General features: G+C 34.0%; 1 protein-coding gene across 9 annotated transcripts in view; it reads right to left on the reverse strand.

Annotated features, from left to right (window-relative positions):
• The window catches only part of citb (citron rho-interacting serine/threonine kinase b), an 85,773-nt gene that overhangs the window by 12,355 nt on the left and 49,812 nt on the right, over window positions 1–23,606 (reverse strand). For 6 of the 9 annotated variants that reach the window (XM_088077161.1, XM_088077157.1, XM_088077160.1 and 3 more), the window contains 10 exons: window positions 21,507–21,587; window positions 20,440–20,575; window positions 19,954–20,093; window positions 19,747–19,839; window positions 18,710–18,818; window positions 18,173–18,301; window positions 17,405–17,485; window positions 17,232–17,310; window positions 16,968–17,141; window positions 16,411–16,699 (listed from right to left, as the gene is read on the reverse strand). In XM_088077161.1, coding sequence (XP_087933287.1) covers window positions 16,411–16,699; window positions 16,968–17,141; window positions 17,232–17,310; window positions 17,405–17,485; window positions 18,173–18,301; window positions 18,710–18,818; window positions 19,747–19,839; window positions 19,954–20,093; window positions 20,440–20,575; window positions 21,507–21,587 — 1,311 coding nt within the window. The remainder of the gene's footprint in view (window positions 1–16,410; window positions 16,700–16,967; window positions 17,142–17,231; window positions 17,311–17,404; window positions 17,486–18,172; window positions 18,302–18,709; window positions 18,819–19,746; window positions 19,840–19,953; window positions 20,094–20,439; window positions 20,576–21,506; window positions 21,588–23,606) is intronic. The other 3 variants (XM_042487946.2, XM_088077158.1, XM_042487951.2) reach the window with 1 other exon arrangement.

Below are 23,606 nucleotides of genomic sequence, written 5' to 3' on the forward strand. Positions count from 1 at the left end.
TGGAGCGATGACGTTTTTGACCATTTTTCGACATGCTATAGTATGGCATTTTTCGACAAATTTTGCAAGGCTCTAAAACATTTTAAATATTGAATTTTTGGACCTTGTTTTCAACATATTAAACTATAAAAGTCCAAAAGATTGAATACAACAACTGTTTTTGACATTTGGAGCGATGACGTTTTTGACCATTTTTCGACATGCTATAGTATGGCATTTTTCGACAAATTTTGTGAGGCTCTGAAACGTTTAAAATACTGACTTTTTGGAACTTGTTTTCAACATATTACACTATAAAAGTCCAAAAGATTGAATACAACAACTGTTTTTGGCATTTGGAGTGATGACGTTTTTGACCATTTTTCGACATGCTATAGTATGACTTTTTTCGACAAAATTTGCAAAGCTGTAAAACATTAAAAATATTGAGCTTTTGGACCGTTTTTTCGACATGCTACACTATAAACGTGTTAAACATGTTATAATATGACTTTTTCTGACATTTGGAGCGATGACTTTTTTGACCATTTTTCGACATGCTATAGTATGGCATTTTTCGACAAATTTTGTGAGGCTCTGCAACGTTTAAAATACTGACTTTTTGGAACTTGTTTTCAACATATTACACTATAAACATGTTAAACATGCTACACTATGACTTTTTTTGACATTTGGAGCGATGACTTTTTTGACCATTTTTTGACATGCTATAGTATGGCTTTTTCAACAAAATTTGCAAGGCTGTAAAATATTTAAAATCTTGACTTTTTGGACCGTTTTATCGACATTCTACACTATAAACGTGTTAAACATGCTATAATATGACTTTTTTTGATATTTGGAGTGATGACTTTTTTGTCAATTTTTCGACATGCTATAGTATGGCATTTTATGACAAATTTTGTGAGGCTGAAAAACATTAAAAATATTGAGTTTTTTGGCCATTTTTTCGACATGCTACACTATAAACGTGTTAAATATGTTATAATATGACTTTTTTTGACATTTGGAGCGATGACGTTTTTGACCATTTTTCGACATGCTATAGTATGGCATTTTTCGACAAATTTTGTGAGGCTCTGAAACATTTAAAATACTGACTTTCTGGAACTTGTTTTCACCATGTTACACTATAAACATGTTAAACATGCTATAATATGACCTTTTTTGACATTTGGAGCGATGACGTTTTTGACCATTTTTTGACATGCTATAGTATGGCATTTTTTGACAAATTTTGTGAGGCTGAAAAACATTAAAAATATTTACTTTTGAACCGTTTTTTCGACATGCTACACTATAAACGTATTCAACATGCAATAATATGACTTTTTTTGACATTTGGAGCTATGACGTTTTTGACCATTTTTTGCCATGCTATAGTATGGCATTTTTCGACAAATTTTGCAAGGCTCTAAAACATTTTAAATATTGAATTTTTGGACCTTGTTTTCAACATATTAAACTATAAAAGTCCAAAAGATTGAATACAACAACTGTTTTTGACATTTGGAGCGATGACGTTTTTGACCATTTTTCGACATGCTATAGTATGGCATTTTTCGACAAATTTTGTGAGGCTCTGAAACGTTTAAAATACTGACTTTTTGGAACTTGTTTTCAACATATTACACTATAAAAGTCCAAAAGATTGAATACAACAACTGTTTTTGGCATTTGGAGCGATGACGTTTTTGACCATTTTTCGACATGCTATAGTATGACTTTTTTCGACAAAATTTGCAAAGCTGTAAAACATTAAAAATATTGAGCTTTTGGACCGTTTTTTCGACATGCTACACTATAAACGTGTTAAACATGTTATAATATGACTTTTTCTGACATTTGGAGCGATGACTTTTTTGACCATTTTTCGACATGCTATAGTATGGCATTTTTCGACAAATTTTGTGAGGCTCTGCAACGTTTAAAATACTGACTTTTTGGAACTTGTTTTCAACATATTACACTATAAAAGTCCAAAAGATTGTATACAGAACTTTTTTGACATTTGGAGTGATGACTTTTTTGACAATTTTTTTGACATACTATATAGTATGACTTTTTTCGACAAAATTTGCAAGGCTGTAAAACATTTAAAATATTGAGTTTTTGGACCATTTTTTCGACATGCTACACTATGAACATGTTAAACATTCTATATTATGACTTTCTTTGACATTTGGAGCAATGATGTTTTTTGATCATTTTTCGACATGCTATAGTATGGCATTTTTCGACAAATTTCGTGAGGCTCTGAAACATTTAATATACTGACTTTTTGGAACTTGTTTTCAACATGTTACACTATAAACATGTTAAACATGCAATAATATGACTTTTTTTGACATTTGGAAGGATGACGTTTTGACCATTTTTGACATGCTATAGTATGGCTTTTTCAACAAAATTTGCAAGGCTGTAAAACATTTAAAATCTTGACTTTTTGGACCGCTTTATCGACATTCTACACTATAAACGTGTTAAACATGCTATAATATGACTTTTTGACATTTGGAGTGATGACTTTTTGTCAATTTTTCGACATGCTATAGTATGGCATTTTATGACAAATTTTGTGAGGCTGAAAACATTAAAAATGCTGAGTTTTTTGGCCATTTTTTGACATGCTACACTATAAACGTGTTAAATATGTTATAATGTGACTTTTTTTGACATTTGGAGCGATGACGTTTTTGACCATTTTTCGACATGCTATAGTATGGCATTTTTCGACAAATTTTGTGAGGCTCTGAAACATTTAAAATACTGACTTTCTGGAACTTGTTTTCACCATGTTACACTATAAACATGTTAAACATGCTATAATATGACCTTTTTGACATTTGGAGCGATGACGTTTTGACCATTTTTGACATGCTATAGTATGGCATTTTTCGACAAATTTTGTGAGGCTGAAAACATTAAAAATATTTACTTTTGAACCGTTTTTTTCGACATGCTACAATATAAACGTATTCAACATTCAATAATATGACTTTTTTTGACATTTGGAGCGATGACTTTTTTGACCATTTTTCGACATGCTATAGTATGGCATTTTTCGACAAATTTTGCAAGGCTCTAAAACATTTTAAATATTGAATTTTGGACCTTATTTTCAACATATTACACTATAAAAGTCCAAAAGATTGAATACAACAACTGTTTTTGACATTTGGAGCGATGACGTTTTTGACCATTTTTCGACATGCTATAGTATGGCATTTTTCGACAAATTTTGTGAGGCTCTGAAACATTTAAAATACTGACTTTTTGGAACTTGTTTTCACCATGTTACACTATAAACATGTTAAACATGCAATAATATGACCTTTTTTGACATTTGGAGCGATGACGTTTTTGACCATTTTTTGACATGCTATAGTATGGCATTTTTTGACAAATTTTGTGAGGCTGAAAAACATTAAAAATATTTACTTTTGAACCGTTTTTTCGACATGCTACACTATAAACGTATTCAACATGCAATAATATGACTTTTTTTGACATTTGGAGCTATGACGTTTTTGACCATTTTTTGCCATGCTATAGTATGGCATTTTTCGACAAATTTTGCAAGGCTCTAAAACATTTTAAATATTGAATTTTTGGACCTTGTTTTCAACATATTAAACTATAAAAGTCCAAAAGATTGAATACAACAACTGTTTTTGACATTTGGAGCGATGACGTTTTTGACCATTTTTCGACATGCTATAGTATGGCATTTTTCGACAAATTTTGTGAGGCTCTGAAACGTTTAAAATACTGACTTTTTGGAACTTGTTTTCAACATATTACACTATAAAAGTCCAAAAGATTGAATACAACAACTGTTTTTGGCATTTGGAGTGATGACGTTTTTGACCATTTTTCGACATGCTATAGTATGACTTTTTTCGACAAAATTTGCAAAGCTGTAAAACATTAAAAATATTGAGCTTTTGGACCGTTTTTTCGACATGCTACACTATAAACGTGTTAAACATGTTATAATATGACTTTTTCTGACATTTGGAGCGATGACTTTTTTGACCATTTTTCGACATGCTATAGTATGGCATTTTTCGACAAATTTTGTGAGGCTCTGCAACGTTTAAAATACTGACTTTTTGGAACTTGTTTTCAACATATTACACTATAAAAGTCCAAAAGATTGTATACAGAACTTTTTTTGACATTTGGAGTGATGACTTTTTTGACAATTTTTTTGACATACTATATAGTATGACTTTTTTCGACAAAATTTGCAAGGCTGTAAAACATTTAAAATATTGAGTTTTTGGACCATTTTTTCGACATGCTACACTATGAACATGTTAAACATTCTATATTATGACTTTCTTTGACATTTGGAGCAATGATGTTTTTGATCATTTTTCGACATGCTATAGTATGGCATTTTTTCGACAAATTTCGTGAGGCTCTGAAACATTTAATATACTGACTTTTTGGAACTTGTTTTCAACATGTTACACTATAAACATGTTAAACATGCAATAATATGACTTTTTTTGACATTTGGAAGGATGACGTTTTTGACCATTTTTGACATGCTATAGTATGGCTTTTCAACAAAATTTGCAAGGCTGTAAAACATTTAAAATCTTGACTTTTGGACCGCTTTATCGACATTCTACACTATAAACGTGTTAAACATGCTATAATATGACTTTTTTGACATTTGGAGTGATGACTTTTTGTCAATTTTTCGACATGCTATAGTATGGCATTTTATGACAAATTTTGTGAGGCTGAAAAACATTAAAAATGCTGAGTTTTTTGGCCATTTTTTGACATGCTACACTATAAACGTGTTAAATATGTTATAATATGACTTTTTTTGACATTTGGAGCGATGACGTTTTTGACCATTTTTCGACATGCTATAGTATGGCATTTTTCGACAAATTTTGTGAGGCTCTGAAACATTTAAAATACTGACTTTCTGGAACTTGTTTTCACCATGTTACACTATAAACATGTTAAACATGCTATAATATGACCTTTTTTGACATTTGGAGCGATGACGTTTTTGACCATTTTTTGACATGCTATAGTATGGCATTTTTCGACAAATTTTGTGAGGCTGAAAAACATTAAAAATATTTACTTTTGAACCGTTTTTTTCGACATGCTACAATATAAACGTATTCAACATTCAATAATATGACTTTTTTTGACATTTGGAGCGATGACTTTTTTGACCATTTTTCGACATGCTATAGTATGGCATTTTTCGACAAATTTTGCAAGGCTCTAAAACATTTTAAATATTGAATTTTTGGACCTTATTTTCAACATATTACACTATAAAAGTCCAAAAGATTGAATACAACAACTGTTTTTGACATTTGGAGCGATGACGTTTTTGACCATTTTTCGACATGCTATAGTATGGCATTTTTCGACAAATTTTGTGAGGCTCTGAAACATTTAAAATACTGACTTTTTGGAACTTGTTTTCACCATGTTACACTATAAACATGTTAAACATGCAATAATATGACCTTTTTTGACATTTGGAGCGATGACGTTTTTGACCATTTTTTGACATGCTATAGTATGGCATTTTTTGACAAATTTTGTGAGGCTGAAAAACATTAAAAATATTTACTTTTGAACCGTTTTTTCGACATGCTACACTATAAACGTATTCAACATGCAATAATATGACTTTTTTTGACATTTGGAGCTATGACGTTTTTGACCATTTTTTGCCATGCTATAGTATGGCATTTTCGACAAATTTTGCAAGGCTCTAAAACATTTTAAATATTGAATTTTTGGACCTTGTTTTCAACATATTAAACTATAAAAGTCCAAAAGATTGAATACAACAACTGTTTTTGACATTTGGAGCGATGACGTTTTTGACCATTTTTCGACATGCTATAGTATGGCATTTTCGACAAATTTTGTGAGGCTCTGAAACGTTTAAAATACTGACTTTTTGGAACTTGTTTTCAACATATTACACTATAAAAGTCCAAAAGATTGAATACAACAACTGTTTTTGGCATTTGGAGTAATGACGTTTTTGACCATTTTTCGACATGCTATAGTATGACTTTTTTCGACAAAATTTGCAAAGCTGTAAAACATTAAAAATATTGAGCTTTTGGACCGTTTTTCGACATGCTACACTATAAACGTGTTAAACATGTTATAATATGACTTTTTCTGACATTTGGAGCGATGACTTTTTTGACCATTTTTCGACATGCTATAGTATGGCATTTTTCGACAAATTTTGTGAGGCTCTGCAACGTTTAAAATACTGACTTTTTGGAACTTGTTTTCAACATATTACACTATAAAAGTCCAAAAGATTGTATACAGAACTTTTTTTGACATTTGGAGTGATGACTTTTTTGACAATTTTTTTGACATACTATATAGTATGACTTTTTTCGACAAAATTTGCAAGGCTGTAAAACATTTAAAATATTGAGTTTTTGGACCATTTTTTCGACATGCTACACTATGAACATGTTAAACATTCTATATTATGACTTTCTTTGACATTTGGAGCAATGATGTTTTTGATCATTTTTCGACATGCTATAGTATGGCATTTTTTCGACAAATTTCGTGAGGCTCTGAAACATTTAATATACTGACTTTTTGGAACTTGTTTTCAACATGTTACACTATAAACATGTTAAACATGCAATAATATGACTTTTTTGACATTTGGAAGGATGACGTTTTGACCATTTTTGACATGCTATAGTATGGCTTTTTCAACAAAATTTGCAAGGCTGTAAAACATTTAAAATCTTGACTTTTTGGACCGCTTTATCGACATTCTACACTATAAACGTGTTAAACATGCTATAATATGACTTTTTTTGACATTTGGAGTGATGACTTTTTGTCAATTTTTCGACATGCTATAGTATGGCATTTTATGACAAATTTTGTGAGGCTGAAAAACATTAAAAATGCTGAGTTTTTTGGCCATTTTTTGACATGCTACACTATAAACGTGTTAAATATGTTATAATATGACTTTTTTTGACATTTGGAGCGATGACGTTTTGACCATTTTTCGACATGCTATAGTATGGCATTTTTCGACAAATTTTGTGAGGCTCTGAAACATTTAAAATACTGACTTTCTGGAACTTGTTTTCACCATGTTACACTATAAACATGTTAAACATGCTATAATATGACCTTTTTTGACATTTGGAGCGATGACGTTTTGACCATTTTTGACATGCTATAGTATGGCATTTTTCGACAAATTTTGTGAGGCTGAAAAACATTAAAATATTTACTTTTGAACCGTTTTTTCGACATGCTACAATATAAACGTATTCAACATTCAATAATATGACTTTTTTGACATTTGGGCGATGACTTTTTGACCATTTTTCGACATGCTATAGTATGGCATTTTTCGACAAATTTTGCAAGGCTCTAAAACATTTTAAATATTGAATTTTTGGACCTTATTTTCAACATATTACACTATAAAAGTCCAAAAGATTGAATACAACAACTGTTTTTGACATTTGGGCGATGACGCGTTTTGACCATTTTTCGACATGCTATAGTATGGCATTTTTCGACAAATTTTGTGAGGCTCTGAAACATTTAAAATACTGACTTTTTGGAACTTGTTTTCACCATGTTACACTATAAACATGTTAAACATGCAATAATATGACCTTTTTTGACATTTGGAGCGATGACGTTTTTGACCATTTTTTGACATGCTATAGTATGGCATTTTTTGACAAATTTTGTGAGGCTGAAAACATTAAAATATTTACTTTTGAACCGTTTTTTCGACATGCTACACTATAAACGTATTCAACATGCAATAATATGACTTTTTTTGACATTTGGAGCTATGACGTTTTTGACCATTTTTTGCCATGCTATAGTATGGCATTTTTCGACAAATTTTGCAAGGCTCTAAAACATTTTAAATATTGAATTTTTGGACCTTGTTTTCAACATATTAAACTATAAAAGTCCAAAAGATTGAATACAACAACTGTTTTTGACATTTGGAGCGATGACGTTTTTGACCATTTTTCGACATGCTATAGTATGGCATTTTTCGACAAATTTTGTGAGGCTCTGAAACGTTTAAAATACTGACTTTTTGGAACTTGTTTTCAACATATTACACTATAAAAGTCCAAAAGATTGAATACAACAACTGTTTTTGGCATTTGGAGCGATGACGTTTTTGACCATTTTTCGACATGCTATAGTATGACTTTTTTCGACAAAATTTGCAAAGCTGTAAAACATTAAAAATATTGAGCTTTTGGACCGTTTTTTCGACATGCTACACTATAAACGTGTTAAACATGTTATAATATGACTTTTTCTGACATTTGGAGCGATGACTTTTTTGACCATTTTTCGACATGCTATAGTATGGCATTTTTCGACAAATTTTGTGAGGCTCTGCAACGTTTAAAATACTGACTTTTTGGAACTTGTTTTCAACATATTACACTATAAAAGTCCAAAAGATTGTATACAGAACTTTTTTTGACATTTGGAGTGATGACTTTATTGACAATTTTTTTGACATACTATATAGTATGACTTTTTTCGACAAAATTTGCAAGGCTGTAAAACATTTAAAATATTGAGTTTTTGGACCATTTTTTCGACATGCTACACTATGAACATGTTAAACATTCTATATTATGACTTTCTTTGACATTTGGAGCAATGATGTTTTTGATCATTTTTCGACATGCTATAGTATGGCATTTTTTCGACAAATTTCGTGAGGCTCTGAAACATTTAATATACTGACTTTTTGGAACTTGTTTTCAACATGTTACACTATAAACATGTTAAACATGCAATAATATGACTTTTTTTGACATTTGGAAGGATGACGTTTTTGACCATTTTTTGACATGCTATAGTATGGCTTTTTCAACAAAATTTGCAAGGCTGTAAAACATTTAAAATCTTGACTTTTTGGACCGCTTTATCGACATTCTACACTATAAACGTGTTAAACATGCTATAATATGACTTTTTTTGACATTTGGAGTGATGACTTTTTTGTCAATTTTTCGACATGCTATAGTATGGCATTTTATGACAAATTTTGTGAGGCTGAAAAACATTAAAAATGCTGAGTTTTTTGGCCATTTTTTGACATGCTACACTATAAACGTGTTAAATATGTTATAATATGACTTTTTTTGACATTTGGAGCGATGACGTTTTTGACCATTTTTCGACATGCTATAGTATGGCATTTTTCGACAAATTTTGTGAGGCTCTGAAACATTTAAAATACTGACTTTCTGGAACTTGTTTTCACCATGTTACACTATAAACATGTTAAACATGCTATAATATGACCTTTTTTGACATTTGGAGCGATGACGTTTTTGACCATTTTTTGACATGCTATAGTATGGCATTTTTCGACAAATTTTGTGAGGCTGAAAAACATTAAAAATATTTACTTTTGAACCGTTTTTTTCGACATGCTACAATATAAACGTATTCAACATTCAATAATATGACTTTTTTTGACATTTGGAGCGATGACTTTTTTGACCATTTTTCGACATGCTATAGTATGGCATTTTTCGACAAATTTTGCAAGGCTCTAAAACATTTTAAATATTGAATTTTTGGACCTTATTTTCAACATATTACACTATAAAAGTCCAAAAGATTGAATACAACAACTGTTTTTGACATTTGGAGCGATGACGTTTTTGACCATTTTTCGACATGCTATAGTATGGCATTTTTCGACAAATTTTGTGAGGCTCTGAAACATTTAAAATACTGACTTTTTGGAACTTGTTTTCACCATGTTACACTATAAACATGTTAAACATGCAATAATATGACCTTTTTTGACATTTGGAGCGATGACGTTTTTGACCATTTTTTGACATGCTATAGTATGGCATTTTTTGACAAATTTTGTGAGGCTGAAAAACATTAAAAATATTTACTTTTGAACCGTTTTTTCGACATGCTACACTATAAACGTATTCAACATGCAATAATATGACTTTTTTTGACATTTGGAGCTATGACGTTTTTGACCATTTTTTGCCATGCTATAGTATGGCATTTTTCGACAAATTTTGCAAGGCTCTAAAACATTTTAAATATTGAATTTTTGGACCTTGTTTTCAACATATTAAACTATAAAAGTCCAAAAGATTGAATACAACAACTGTTTTTGACATTTGGAGCGATGACGTTTTTGACCATTTTTCGACATGCTATAGTATGGCATTTTTCGACAAATTTTGTGAGGCTCTGAAACGTTTAAAATACTGACTTTTTGGAACTTGTTTTCAACATATTACACTATAAAAGTCCAAAAGATTGAATACAACAACTGTTTTTGGCATTTGGAGCGATGACGTTTTTGACCATTTTTCGACATGCTATAGTATGACTTTTTTCGACAAAATTTGCAAAGCTGTAAAACATTAAAAATATTGAGCTTTTGGACCGTTTTTTCAACATGCTACACTATAAACGTGTTAAACATGTTATAATATGACTTTTTCTGACATTTGGAGCGATGACTTTTTTGACCATTTTTCGACATGCTATAGTATGGCATTTTTCGACAAATTTTGTGAGGCTCTGCAACATTTAAAATACTGACTTTTTGGAACTTGTTTTCAACATATTACACTATAAAAGTCCAAAAGATTGTATACAGAACTTTTTTTGACATTTGGAGTGATGACTTTTTTGACAATTTTTTTGACATACTATATAGTATGACTTTTTTCGACAAAATTTGCAAGGCTGTAAAACATTTAAAATATTGAGTTTTTGGACCGTTTTTTCGACATGCTACACTATAAACATGTTAAACATTCTATATTATGACTTTCTTTGACATTTGGAGCAATGATGTTTTTGATCATTTTTCGACATGCTATAGTATGGCTTTTTCAACAAAATTTGCAAGGCTGTAAAACATTTAAAATCTTGACTTTTTGGACCGTTTTATTGACATTCTACACTATAAACGTGTTAAACATGCTATAATATGACTTTTTTTGATATTTGGAGTGATGACTTTTTTGTCAATTTTTCGACATGCTATAGTATGGCATTTTATGACAAATTTTGTGAGGCTGAAAAGCATTAAAAATACTGAGTTTTTTGGCCATTTTTTCGACATGCTACACTATAAACGTGTTAAATATGTTATAATATGACTTTTTTTGACATTTGGATCGATGATGTTTTTGACCATTTTTCGACATGCTATAGTATGGCATTTTTCGACAAATTTTGTGAGGCTCTGAAACATTTAAAATACTGACTTTCTGGAACTTGTTTTCACCATGTTACACTATAAACATGTTAAACATGCTATAATATGACCTTTTTTGACATTTGGAGCGATGACGTTTTTGACCATTTTTCGACATGCTATAGTATGACTTTTTTTCGACAAAATTTGCAAGGCTGTAAAACCTTTAAAATATTGACTTTTTGGACCGTTTTTTCAACATGCTAAACTATAAACGTCTTAAACATGCTAATATATGACTTTTTTGACATTTTTCTGACATGCTATAGTAAGACTTTTTTTGAAAAAGTTTGCAAGGCTTTAAAACATTTAAAATACTGACTTTTTGGAAATTGTTTTCAACATGATAACACTATGACTTTTTTTGACATTTGGAGCAATGATGTTTTTGATCATTTTTCGACATGCTATAGTATGGCATTTTTTCGACAAATTTCGTGAGGCTCTGAAACATTTAATATACTGACTTTTTGGAACTTGTTTTCAACATATTACACTATAAAAGTCCAAAAGATTGTATACTTTTTTTGACATTTGGAATGATGACTTTTTTGACAATTTTTCGACATGCTATAAATTTTGTGAGGCTGAAAAACATTAAAAATATTTACTTTTGAACCGTTTTTTTGGCATGCTACACTATAAACGTATTCAACATGCAATAATATGACTTTTTTGACATTTGGAGCGATGACTTTTTTGACCATTTATCGACATGTTATAGTATGGCATTTTTCGACAAATTTTGCAAGGCTCTAAAACATTTTAAATATTGAATTTTTGGACCTTGTTTTCAACATATTACACTATAAAAGTCCAAAAGATTGTATACAACAACTTTTTTTGACATTTGGAGTGATGACTTTTTTGACAATTTTTTTGACATTTGACATTTTATGACAAATTTTGTGAGGCTGAAAAACATTAAAAATATTGAGTTTTTGGACCGTTTTGTCGACACACTACTCTATAAATGTCTTAAACATGCTACATTATGACTTTTTTTTGACATTTGGAGGGATGACTTTCATGACCATTGTTCGACATACTATATAGTATGGCATTTTTCGACAAATTTCATGAGGCTCTGAAACATTAAATATTGACTTTATGGACCGTTTTTTTCAACATGCTACACCATAACGTCCTTAAACGTGCAACATTATTAACTTTATGACATTTGGAGTGAGGACTTTTGAACCATTTTTCGACATGCCATAGTATAGCGTTTTTCGACAAAATTTGCAAAGCTATAAAACATTTAAAATATTTACTTTATGGACCATTTTTTCGACATGCTACACTATAAACATCTTAAACATGTCATAATATGACTTTTTTTGACATTTGGAGTGCTGACTTTTTTGATCATTTTTCGACATGCTATAGTATGGCATTTTTCGACAAATTTTGTGAGGCTCTGAAACATTTAATATATTTACTTTTTGGACCCTTTTTTTCAACATGCTACATTATAAATTTCTTAAACATGCTATGCTATGACTTTTTTTGACATTTGGAGTGCTGACTTTTTTGACCATTTTTGACAAACCTTTCTATGACTTTAAAAAACTCAAACGTTGACTTTTTGAACAATATTTCAACATGCTACATCATAAACGTCTTGAACATGCTATACTATTACTTTTTTTTTTTTTTTACATTTGGAGCTTTTTCAATAATTTTTCCATATGTTATAATATAGCATTTTTCAACATACTATACTATGACTTACTATACTTTTATACTTTGTCCACACTGACAGACAATAGTAAGACGTTTTTGTGGATTTTTGAGCAACATAATCGATAACAATATCAATCACAAAATAACTTTTTCTGGACTGAAATATGAGATGTAGTCGATAGAACGCATTCCAGCTATGTTTTGACAGACAACACGACCAGCCAATGATAATAAAGAATTGACTCTAGATTACAGCTGAGTGTTTGACAACCGTGTCGTATGTGCTTCCACAGTGTTTCATTATCGCGGATCAAACAGCTGATGGTCTGCAGAGCTCCTCACAGCAACAAAGTGTCTGAAACAGCCAAATTTGCAGAGGTGGAAATTGCCTTCTTTAAGACTTCTACAGACTGCTTTGTGTTAGTTTTAGGTAAAAGCAGACTTTGGATGAATTATTGCTCCGTCTTTCATCCAGCTGATCGTGCTGAGCTCTCATCATTTTTACCAGGGGCAGATGTAATGTTTTGGGGGCCTGGGGGCACATTACCTTATCTTCACCCTTTCTCTAACTGGGAATGTTGGCAAAGTGTTGGCAGCTATAGGAAGGTAGGCCTACTCAAAAGTTGTTTTTTAGAAAAAGTAAAATGATTAATAGCACAGATGTGTCACAGAAGATTCACAGAAGTTCAAGTCAGAGTCCTGCAGTCAGGAGAGGTTTGCCTATTATCAGCACAATGTGCTTAAATTTTCCTGAAGTTTGTTTAAGATGGAGCTTTTCATTTTTATATAATGCTGGAAAGTTTAATAATAATAAATCATACCATACCATGGTCAAATTAAACTGTGCAATTTCATTTATATACAATCTTCTGCAGGAACATGGATTAGTGACTATGAAGGGTATTAAGAGGGAATAGAAAAACTAAATATGTGAATAGATGTTCCCTTAATTCTAGACACTGTTTGATCCAGTTTAAAACTTTACACAGATTACATTATTCAAAGGTAAAACTACATAAAATCTTCCCAGAAACGTCACTGATTTGTGAAAAATGTAACCAGGCGGATGCAGATTTATTGCATAGTTAAAGGAATTCTGGGCTACATTTTTTTCATGTTACTCAGAGGTTTTTAAGGTTAAAATGAGCCCAGATCCACTTTTAGTTATATTGGGTGCATCAAGAAAACTGTAAAAACCTAAGGAGTGTGCAGTGCCACCTCCTGTCCTATGGCCTCCTTTTCGCCAAGAAATGTATTCTTTTGCTCTGGAAAAAGAAATATGTACCAACTTTTAAAGCCTGGATAACAACACTGACTGACACCTTCCACTTGGAAAGGATTTGACATACCCTCTATGACAGATTAGAAGAATTTGAAAGGATTTGGAAACCTGTGATCTCATATATAGGAAGGACAGATGGTTAAGATGCACTGTCTATACATAGCTTCTATCAGACCTAAGCAGCACTACACCAGGGTTGTAGTTGGGGTTGAGAGAGAGGCTCTTTGTTATATGTTATTTGTTGTGCTGTTTTTACGTTTGTTTTTGTTTTATTTTTCTATAGTTGGATATCAAAATGAGGCAATATGTCCATTAAAATGGAAACATGTATTAATACTGTATGAATGCTTAACAATAAAGATATTTGAAACATTCTATGGTATGACATTTTTGATGATTTCAAGCGACATACTATAGTATGATCTTTTTGATGATTTTTGATCATGTTTGAGTGACATACCATTCTCTTAACATACCATTCTCTCTTTCATGATTTTTGATGCCATTTTGGACGACATGCTATCTCATTAAGTTTTTAGCCCATTTTGGCTGACATAATATGATTTTTTAAGCCATTTTGGCGGACACAGCAATTTTGACATTTTTGGGCCATTATGGAAGACAAACTATACAATGACTTTTTCATACCAATTTGGATGACATACTATATCCTGAACTTTTTACACAATTCTGGACAACATAGTATAGTAAAAGGTTCTGATGCCATTGCGGACGTCATACTGTACAACTACTTTTTTCTGCCATTTTGGATGACATACTACACAATGAAGGTTTTTATGCAATTTTGAACGACAAACTATATTATGACGTTTTTATGTCATTTTAGAGGATTCGATGATTTTTTTTATGCCATTTAGACGACTGTTACATGCCAGGCAGGGGCACAGTGCTGTGTGTGTTTTTCGCCCCTGTTTTCTCCCTCCTCTCTTGTGTTTTTTCCAGGTGCTAATGACCTGAGTGTTTTCCACCTGTACATCCTGATTGATTTCCACCTGTGCAGATGGTCAGGATGCTCACTGGTTGCCTCCACTCCAAACTGTCCAATCCTCTGTTGGCGCCATCATTAAAGAGGATGTCCTGCAGAGTGCCAGTCACTCTTTTTTTTCTTTTTGTTCTCTGCCTAAGCTGGCTACTGTTTTGGTGAACAGAACAGTTTTTGCATTTATGAAAAGGTATGTGATGAGAGGTTGTGGACATAAGGTAAGTTGGGGTACCCTTTACACTTTTGCACACACTCAGGAAATCTCTGTTTAGACAGACTAGGTTAATTGGTTGTTGCTACCCCCTGTGTTTGTTTGTGAAAGCTAATTTTTAGATAAGGGAGTTGGTCTTTTTTTTAAGCTTTTGTTTTCTGGGGTAGTGACTTAGTTAGGCCTAATTTTGTTGTATTAAGTTATTTTCTTTGGCAAAACCACCGTGTTTCATCCTCTCTCACGTTTTGAGAACCTTTGTTTCTTGTCTGAATGGTCACAAATTCGTTTTTCGTGGTTGCCATGTTATTGTGTTTTTAATGCCATTTTGTACAACAAACTATATCATGATGTTCTTAGGCCATAGTGAACGACATACTATACTATGACGTTTTTATGCCATTTTGAAGGACATAGTATTCTATGCAATATAATGCCATTTTAGACGACATACTATATTGTAACTTTTTTGCCAGTTTGGACAACATATTATACTATTATGTCATTTTGGAAGACATGCTATACTAGGACTTTTATCTGCTATTTTGAATGATATAGTATATGTGAGTTTTTGATGACATTTTGTACGACATTCTATACTATGAGTGTTTTATGTCATTTTGAACAACATGCTATACTTTGAGATATTTATGCAATTTTGAACATCATACTATACTGTGACTCTTTCATGCCATCTTGTATAACACGCTATACTATGACTTCTTTAATGACATGAGTTTTTCTTGTAACATACTATGATCTTTTTAATACATACTTTCCTGTAATGTTTTTTTGGTATACTGTGCTACAGCTTTTTTAATAATATACTAAACTTATTAGTTTTTATGGCATGCTATACTGTGAAGCATGCCATACTTTTTTTGAAGCAAGAAAACCACCCATGCAACAGCAAGCCTCTACAGTACCTTGTTAACAGGGGCAAGCTGTGTTCGGACAGACCCTGCATGAAGTCGGGTGCTGTCTCCAAATCTCCCAGGTGACCTCTCCCTGCGACTGTCGAGCACCCTGCCGGGCGACTTCTCCCTGTCCAGTGGTCTGGCAGGAGACTTATCCCGTCTGAACTCGGTGCGGCCCTCCCGGTAACGGTGTGGAGTGCTGGGCTCCCGGTGCAGGCCGTCATGGCTGCCAGGGCCCGAGGTCAAACGCTTGGTGATGTGCTCTGTGTAGGTGGGCGGGCCTCGCTTACTGGGACTACTTTAGAAAACAGAGAAGAAGGATGCACCTCACAATGGTGTCTTACAGTGTTATCAGGAAGACAAAAGAAGATTTAATATTTTGCCAGCAGATGGCACTGTTGGCCTATCTAATGAAAACAATAGTAATATCTAACTGTGAGTTTGAACTTTCAGTTCACAATAAATGTGGTTCAAGGTAACATGTTTGTGGGTGTTCAAGTGTTTTTGTAATCCACCTACACACTTTAATTTAAATTCGGGTGCTCAAACTAAGGAAGGGAGCTGACCCTCTGCTGGAGCCGGTCCTCTGCAGCTCTCCTGACTCTCTGATCAGACTTCCCTTACAGCAGATGACCCGCAGTTTGTTCTGGTAGGAGGACGCCAGGTAAATGGCTCCCGAGGATATGGCCGGGCCCAGGTAGCGAGGGTTGGGGATGTCCAGGTGAGCCAGCACTGTAGGACTGGAAACAAAAACAGAGATGGGAGAAATATAGCTAACACCCAAAATGTTCATTGTTCGAATTTGGTCTGAAGTAGCCTGTGTGTCTCACCCCAGAGAAGCATGACCCTGAACCTCGATGACGTCCAGAGAGTTGAAGTAGGTGGCAAATAGGTAGGGCTCTCTGTATGCTGCACCATGGAGAGAATGACAACACTTAATGCTGTTTTGCTGATTACTGTATTGTTGTTTCATAAAGCAGTAGAAGTTGTAAAGTGTATTTACCGAAGGACAGAGGCAGACGGCTCCACTTAATGTCCTCTGTGCGGCTTCTTCGTCCGTACGTGTCCACAAACACTCCAAACTCTACCACATAAATAAAGCTTGTTATGCTCCTCTGTGTGTCTTGTTAGGTCGAGACAGGGCAAAAGGAGTCGTGTATGCAAGCAGAAGTGTTAATGGAAAAAGGAGGATAAAATCACCCAGCTTCACTAGTACAATTTTATGACTTAAAATGTTTATCATAGTGGCACGAGGAAAGAATTTAACACTAAAAAGATGCTTTTCACCACCAACAAAAGATTAATGGCTAACAATTATAAAAGAAATCTTTTTAATGGAAAAATTCACACACAGACTAAGACTACAAGAAGCACAAATAGAAAGAAAATGGAAAAAAAAATTGACTCTTTACAAGACTCAAAAAGACAACACTGGAATGTAACACTAATCAACAGACAGACTTATACTCAAGGATGCAAAAATATATATGCACCCAGGCAGGTTTTTTTAAATGAGCTTTTGTCTTTTGGTTTGTTATTCTGTTGTAACTGACATGTCAGCATTACAAATATATATGTTAATAAAGATTTAAAAGAAAAAAATAAAAACACACTTTTGTGTTCTCACTGGTAGTGGCTGCCCAGCAGTGCTGGTCTGTGCTATACTCAAAATGTATCTTATCTACGACCATACTGCACATGACCATCTTGTGTTGTGATGCAAACAGAAAAAGAGCAACAGTGTGTGGAGGAGTCGATGAATCAAACCCACCGTGAAAGCACAGCAGGTATTCCTCCTTCTGCATGCTGCTGGCCACCTGCATGATGGCGATGGGGAAACTGTGGGACGAGGCTGCAAACACCGCTGAGGCTAGTGACACGTCGTTCTTGTCCAGGAACTCTGCAGCAGACAAGTCAGGGAAAACAATATTTTGAAAATCTATGCTTTAAGCATAATCCTACTTCATGAGACTTGATGACATAGATCTTAACTTTTACCCTGTTACTGTCTAGTACCTTATCTATTGTATTATTATAAAATGTATGAAACCCCTTATCATCTGTTTCTTAAGGCAGGTAATTTGTAATATATAGTAATAGCTTCTAAACCAACTGACAAAGGTCTTCTCACCACAGACAGATTTCAATCACAGACAGGAAAGAAAATGAAAAAGTTACTATCAATAACATAGTAAAAGAGACGTATGTGCATTTTAAGCAGATTATTTTATTCTTAAATTTTGTTTAAAACCGCTGTTTAGGAAGTTTTCTTTTAAACCACAACAATATTCTACTTGTGTGTTCTCACCCTCAAGCACAAACTGCTTCATCTCAATCTCGTAGAACTTGTTTGTGCCGATGATGATGCTGTAGCTGGTCAGATGGATGCAGCTGCAGGGCTCCAAAGTTTCAATCTCCTGTGAGATAAAGAACAAGATAAGATTAGATAAGACTAGCCTTTATTGTCTCCCTTAGGAGAAATTTGTCTTGGACATTTGGGAGACACAGACAAAAGCGACAGACAACACCCTAGTCTGTTTAGAAACCTTGGTGATTGTAAAAGGCCTCTAGACTAAAGTGTTGTGATCTTGATGCTTTTTAAAGGAACTCTTTATCCTCCAAATGATCATTTGTATATCAATAACTCACCCTGTATAATTTGAATTTGTTAAGAAAACGTTTTTCTCGCATGCCTCCACGATGAACGAAGAATCCAAAAAAAGGAATTCTTGATGAACTGAAGTCATAAGGGTCCATGTTTAACAACTGCAAAACTAAATCAAATGAAACTGAACTATGCTCTCTTCAAAGCTAGTCACCATGCAGGTCTACCTCTGCCTCGATCAGTTGGTTTGTTGTGTAATGGTTTGTGTGAGAGTTAGTAAATGGATGTTTTGATAATAGTTCTGTTGAACATGGAGCCCTTTTTACTCCAAATCTGAATTTTCTCAGTTTTTGGATTCCTTGGATTCAGTGTTTGGACCATAAAGGCATGCAGTAAAAAAATACCCCAGAGTGTTCTTCATGGATTCAACCTAACATGGGGAGAGTTATTGATATACACAGGGTCATTTGAGTAAACTATTCTTTTCACATCCAGATTATCTGCTGCTAATCATATTTTGGATTAATACAGTTTCCACTAAAACTGTGTTAATGCTAGTTTAGTTTCTAATTCACATAACTGCTGTACCAAGATAAATTTTTTGACATTATTTTCTACTTTTTCTCAAACTGACAACATCCCTCTTTTTATTTTGTTTGTAGTTTTATTATTTTTTTTCTACCACTGTATGTCAGGATAAGTGTACTCAGAACAAATTATGCTTAACAGGCCATGCTAACCTTACGAATGCAGTATTTGTTGAGATTGTCATTGTAGCGCAGAATGGTTATCTTGTTAGGCATAGCAGCACATATACAAGGGCCGTTGTCTATCTGCAGGGAGAGCAAAGATGTCAGTTTGTACAACACATTTTTCCACTGAGGGAAGACAAAAGAACAAAGAAATTCTGCTTTATCTCAAGTTTCAGGGAGCAGAAGAAGACCTACTCTCCCAGCAGCAAACAGATGGCAGCCCTTCACTGTCTCAAAGATGTAGGGAGCCAGCTCAGACTGGCTGGGCAGGTGGGACTGGGCCAGGGACTGCTTCACTCTCTTAATCTCCACCAGACATAACGCCCTCTCGTCCCCTGCAGCGCGCACAGACAGACGTTACACAGTTAGCTTCTGTTCCAGGACCAATAGGACAATTCACTTCTTAGTCATCACGCTGCCCTGTGTGACAAGATGAATCACATCTACGAGTTTCAACAGAATTATTAGAGTGGAAGTTTGACCTTTTGAAGTTTTAATGATGAATAATAATTGTAGAGCCTCAATAATACCAAGTACTTCTAATGGCAGGTAGTTATGGCAGAGGATATTGGATTTTTGATTTATGAACACTAACTTACTGAACTGAATGAAAAGTCTCGACTCAAATCCTGCCACTCAGTAGTTATTATATACTGAAAATGACAAAGCTGGACATCTCACCAACGATCATCAGCAGTTTTTCCTGCTCTTTGATGATGTGGATCTGAAAGACTGATCCCAGGCCAGGGATGTGAGTCAAAGAGTTCTTGATAACATTCAGTGCGTACAGACCCTCTTCAGAACCCACCAGAACTATCTGCAGCACAGCAAGAAAACATCGTCATAAACATAACCGTCACTATTACGGTGAACATGGGGAAATTTCAAACAGGAGCAACATGTGGCGAACCTTGGAAGTGAGCCCCCAGCATCTGCTCTGTGCTTCATGTCTCGCCATAAATTGAGATAATGCTACTTTTAAACAGAGCTGCTACTGTGTATAGATGTTCTCTGAATTATGAACATGAAAAAATGTCTAAAATCAGCAGAATAATGTAATTAAATTTACTTTCAAAATTGTATATTATTTTCAAATTTATGCCATGTTTATAAAATTCTGAATGGTTTGGCCTCTCCTTCACTATGTGACTTTGTGTATACTCACTCAGTGAGTTGAATTAGATCCTCTAGATTAGCCCCTGTACCCGACTGTAATATACCATATCGGCACAATGCATTTGCCAATCAGCTTTTTCTGGAAAAGCTACAAATCAGTGAAACACTCTGATGTTTTAAGGAGCTACAACTTTATCAGAACTAACAAAACCACCTTGAAAAGACAGTTACAAGCTGCTCAGCTCTGCACTCACTGACCTCGAACTCTGGACTTAATAACTTGTTTTTAATTTGACAAGCATTCACTTGTGACGCGCTATTGTGTGTAGCGTTTTATTGTGTGTAGCTTTTTATTGTGTGTAGATTTTTATTGTGTGTTTTGTAAGTTTTGTGTGTATTAATTATCTTGTGTGTTTCTCTCGTCTCTTGTACTGCTTTGTGTTATCATGCCATTGTGCTGTGTATTTGTTCCGACCTGCCGAGGGACTGCAGATGCAAATTAACTCTAACATATAATCTGGAAGGGTGCATCAAATGGTAATAATAAATAAAATAAAATAAGAGATAAAGTGTAAATACTGTACACAAACAACACTGCCCGTACTCTAATAAAATGAGATCTACAGCAATACCTGGTCTGTGAGGGGGAGGGTGCAGTTAATATCAAGCCTATCGTCTCCCTCCAGCTTTAGGAGAGAGTTTCCTAGCAGCTTCTGTAAGAGTAGAGAAAGGTGAAGGGTCAGCAGGGTCATGACCTCAACAAGACCTCAGAGGGAGGCAGCAGAGGAGCAGAACAGAGGGGGCTGGACAGCTGCAGGACTGTGTGAACGTTAACAGGATCAGACGTGGGACCAAGTCACAAGTCAGTCTGCAGTTTGAAGCATGGATTATCACAAGTCCAGTCATTTGTAGAAAAATACTAAAGTTTCTGCATTGTAGCCACCTTTACTTCTGAAACTGCACCAGCTGACATGTCCATTTACAGTAAATGTACACTTTCAACAATCTGTAATTTTTTTTATCTCAATTAAAGTTTTACACACACACACACACACACACACACACACACACACACACACACAAACATTCTAAATATAGCACTAACATATATCTTCAATAATAAATAAATAACTTAAAAGGTAAATTAATGGATTAAAAAAAGTGAGGTCATATAATGTATAATATAATAAGTGTATTTACTGGTTACAGTGGTCCTGAAGTTACTTTTCGAGTGACTGTTTTAATCTAAAAGATATTGTTTGTGGTCTGACGTGAGTTACGTAAGTACTGCTCAATGTGAACCAGTCAGTTGAGAAAATGATTAAAAAGCCAATATTTAAGTCTCAATGGTAATTTAAATTTACATATTGGCTTTAAAAAGTATATATCAGCTTAAAGAGCCACACCTTCATAAACTTTAAGTTGTATGAAGAATAATAAAACATTTACAATTCACTTTTATTAGAGGATGCTCAACAAAAACTGACAAAATCTGTTTTAAGTGGTTTTGTTAATATGTTTTCCATGATGAATGAAGTGTAATAACATGAGGTTCCTTACTCTTAACTGGCTAACCTGAATTTATCTGTTGATGTACAGGCAATAGCAGCATGGGAAATCATTCAGTATTTTTTAAATTGGACCTTATTTTCAACATTTTTGTTTAAGTGACCAATGGACTTTTTTGTTAAAGAGTAAGGTCCTTTTGGTTTAACCAGAAACAGCTCCGGCATCACCATCACCAGACTCCACTGAAATAAGCAGCGTTTTAAGTGTTTATGGAGCATTAAATATTCACATTTGATTACATAAATTAAGGTTTTATTTCAACCAAACCAGAGTTGGTGATTACTGGACGCACCATATTCTTTTTGTGGGTTTCTCACTCTTTAAGAAAAAGGTCTACCTCTGTAGGGATCCGTTCTATGGTGTTGTCACTCACTTCCAATAACAATTTGAGTCTGTCAGTGGCACAAACAAGCACTTTTAGTGGACATAATAGGAAGGTGCAAAATTGCCAATTAACATTACATGGCAGAGTACTCTGCTGCTGCCTGCTACACTGTTCTCACTCAATACTGGAGCAATGTCAGAAAGTTGTCTCAATTAGTCACTTTGACGCAAAAAATGGAAACAGTAGGGTCCAGGTTAATAAATACCAAAGTTATCTTTTAAAAGTTGGCAAGAAATATGAAAAACGTTAGTTTCAAGTAATTCTGATACATGCCACAGGCAACTCTGGACCATCCAAACTGTAAATTCAGTCAAGTTTATGTTGCCCAGTTTTTGTTTTTTTTTGTCTCACAGATGAGTAAGAGTCAGGTGACTTGAGTCCCAGTCTCTAAAGAGTGTGCAGAGGGGCAGCAGGGTATAAACACAGACGAGTACACCAGCAGGTAAAAGCCCGCTGTCTGATCCCTGGTCCTCTGGACAGGACAGCTGAAGAGGATCAACCCAAAGATGATCAAACATCTTGGTGAGATGTTGTGTACTGGTGTTAAAAAAAACAGGACACCAAATACATAATTCAGCAACATCCAAACTATTACATGAACACAGAGTTTGCACGGGACATGACAGTGTAGCAGAGGATAGTGAGAGTGAGAAGCGGTCACAGCAGGTGAGGTGGGAGCAGGGGGGGAGATGACTAACTAACACAATGACAGACACATGCACTACTGCGTGCCTTGTAAAGGATATTCAAGTGTGTGAGTGAGTGTCGGTAAGTCTTA

Source organism: Plectropomus leopardus, chromosome 4 (genome assembly GCF_026936395.1).
Source record: "Plectropomus leopardus strain MGB_pleo_1.0 chromosome 4, ASM2693639v1, whole genome shotgun sequence".
NCBI lineage: Eukaryota > Metazoa > Chordata > Actinopteri > Perciformes > Serranidae > Plectropomus > Plectropomus leopardus.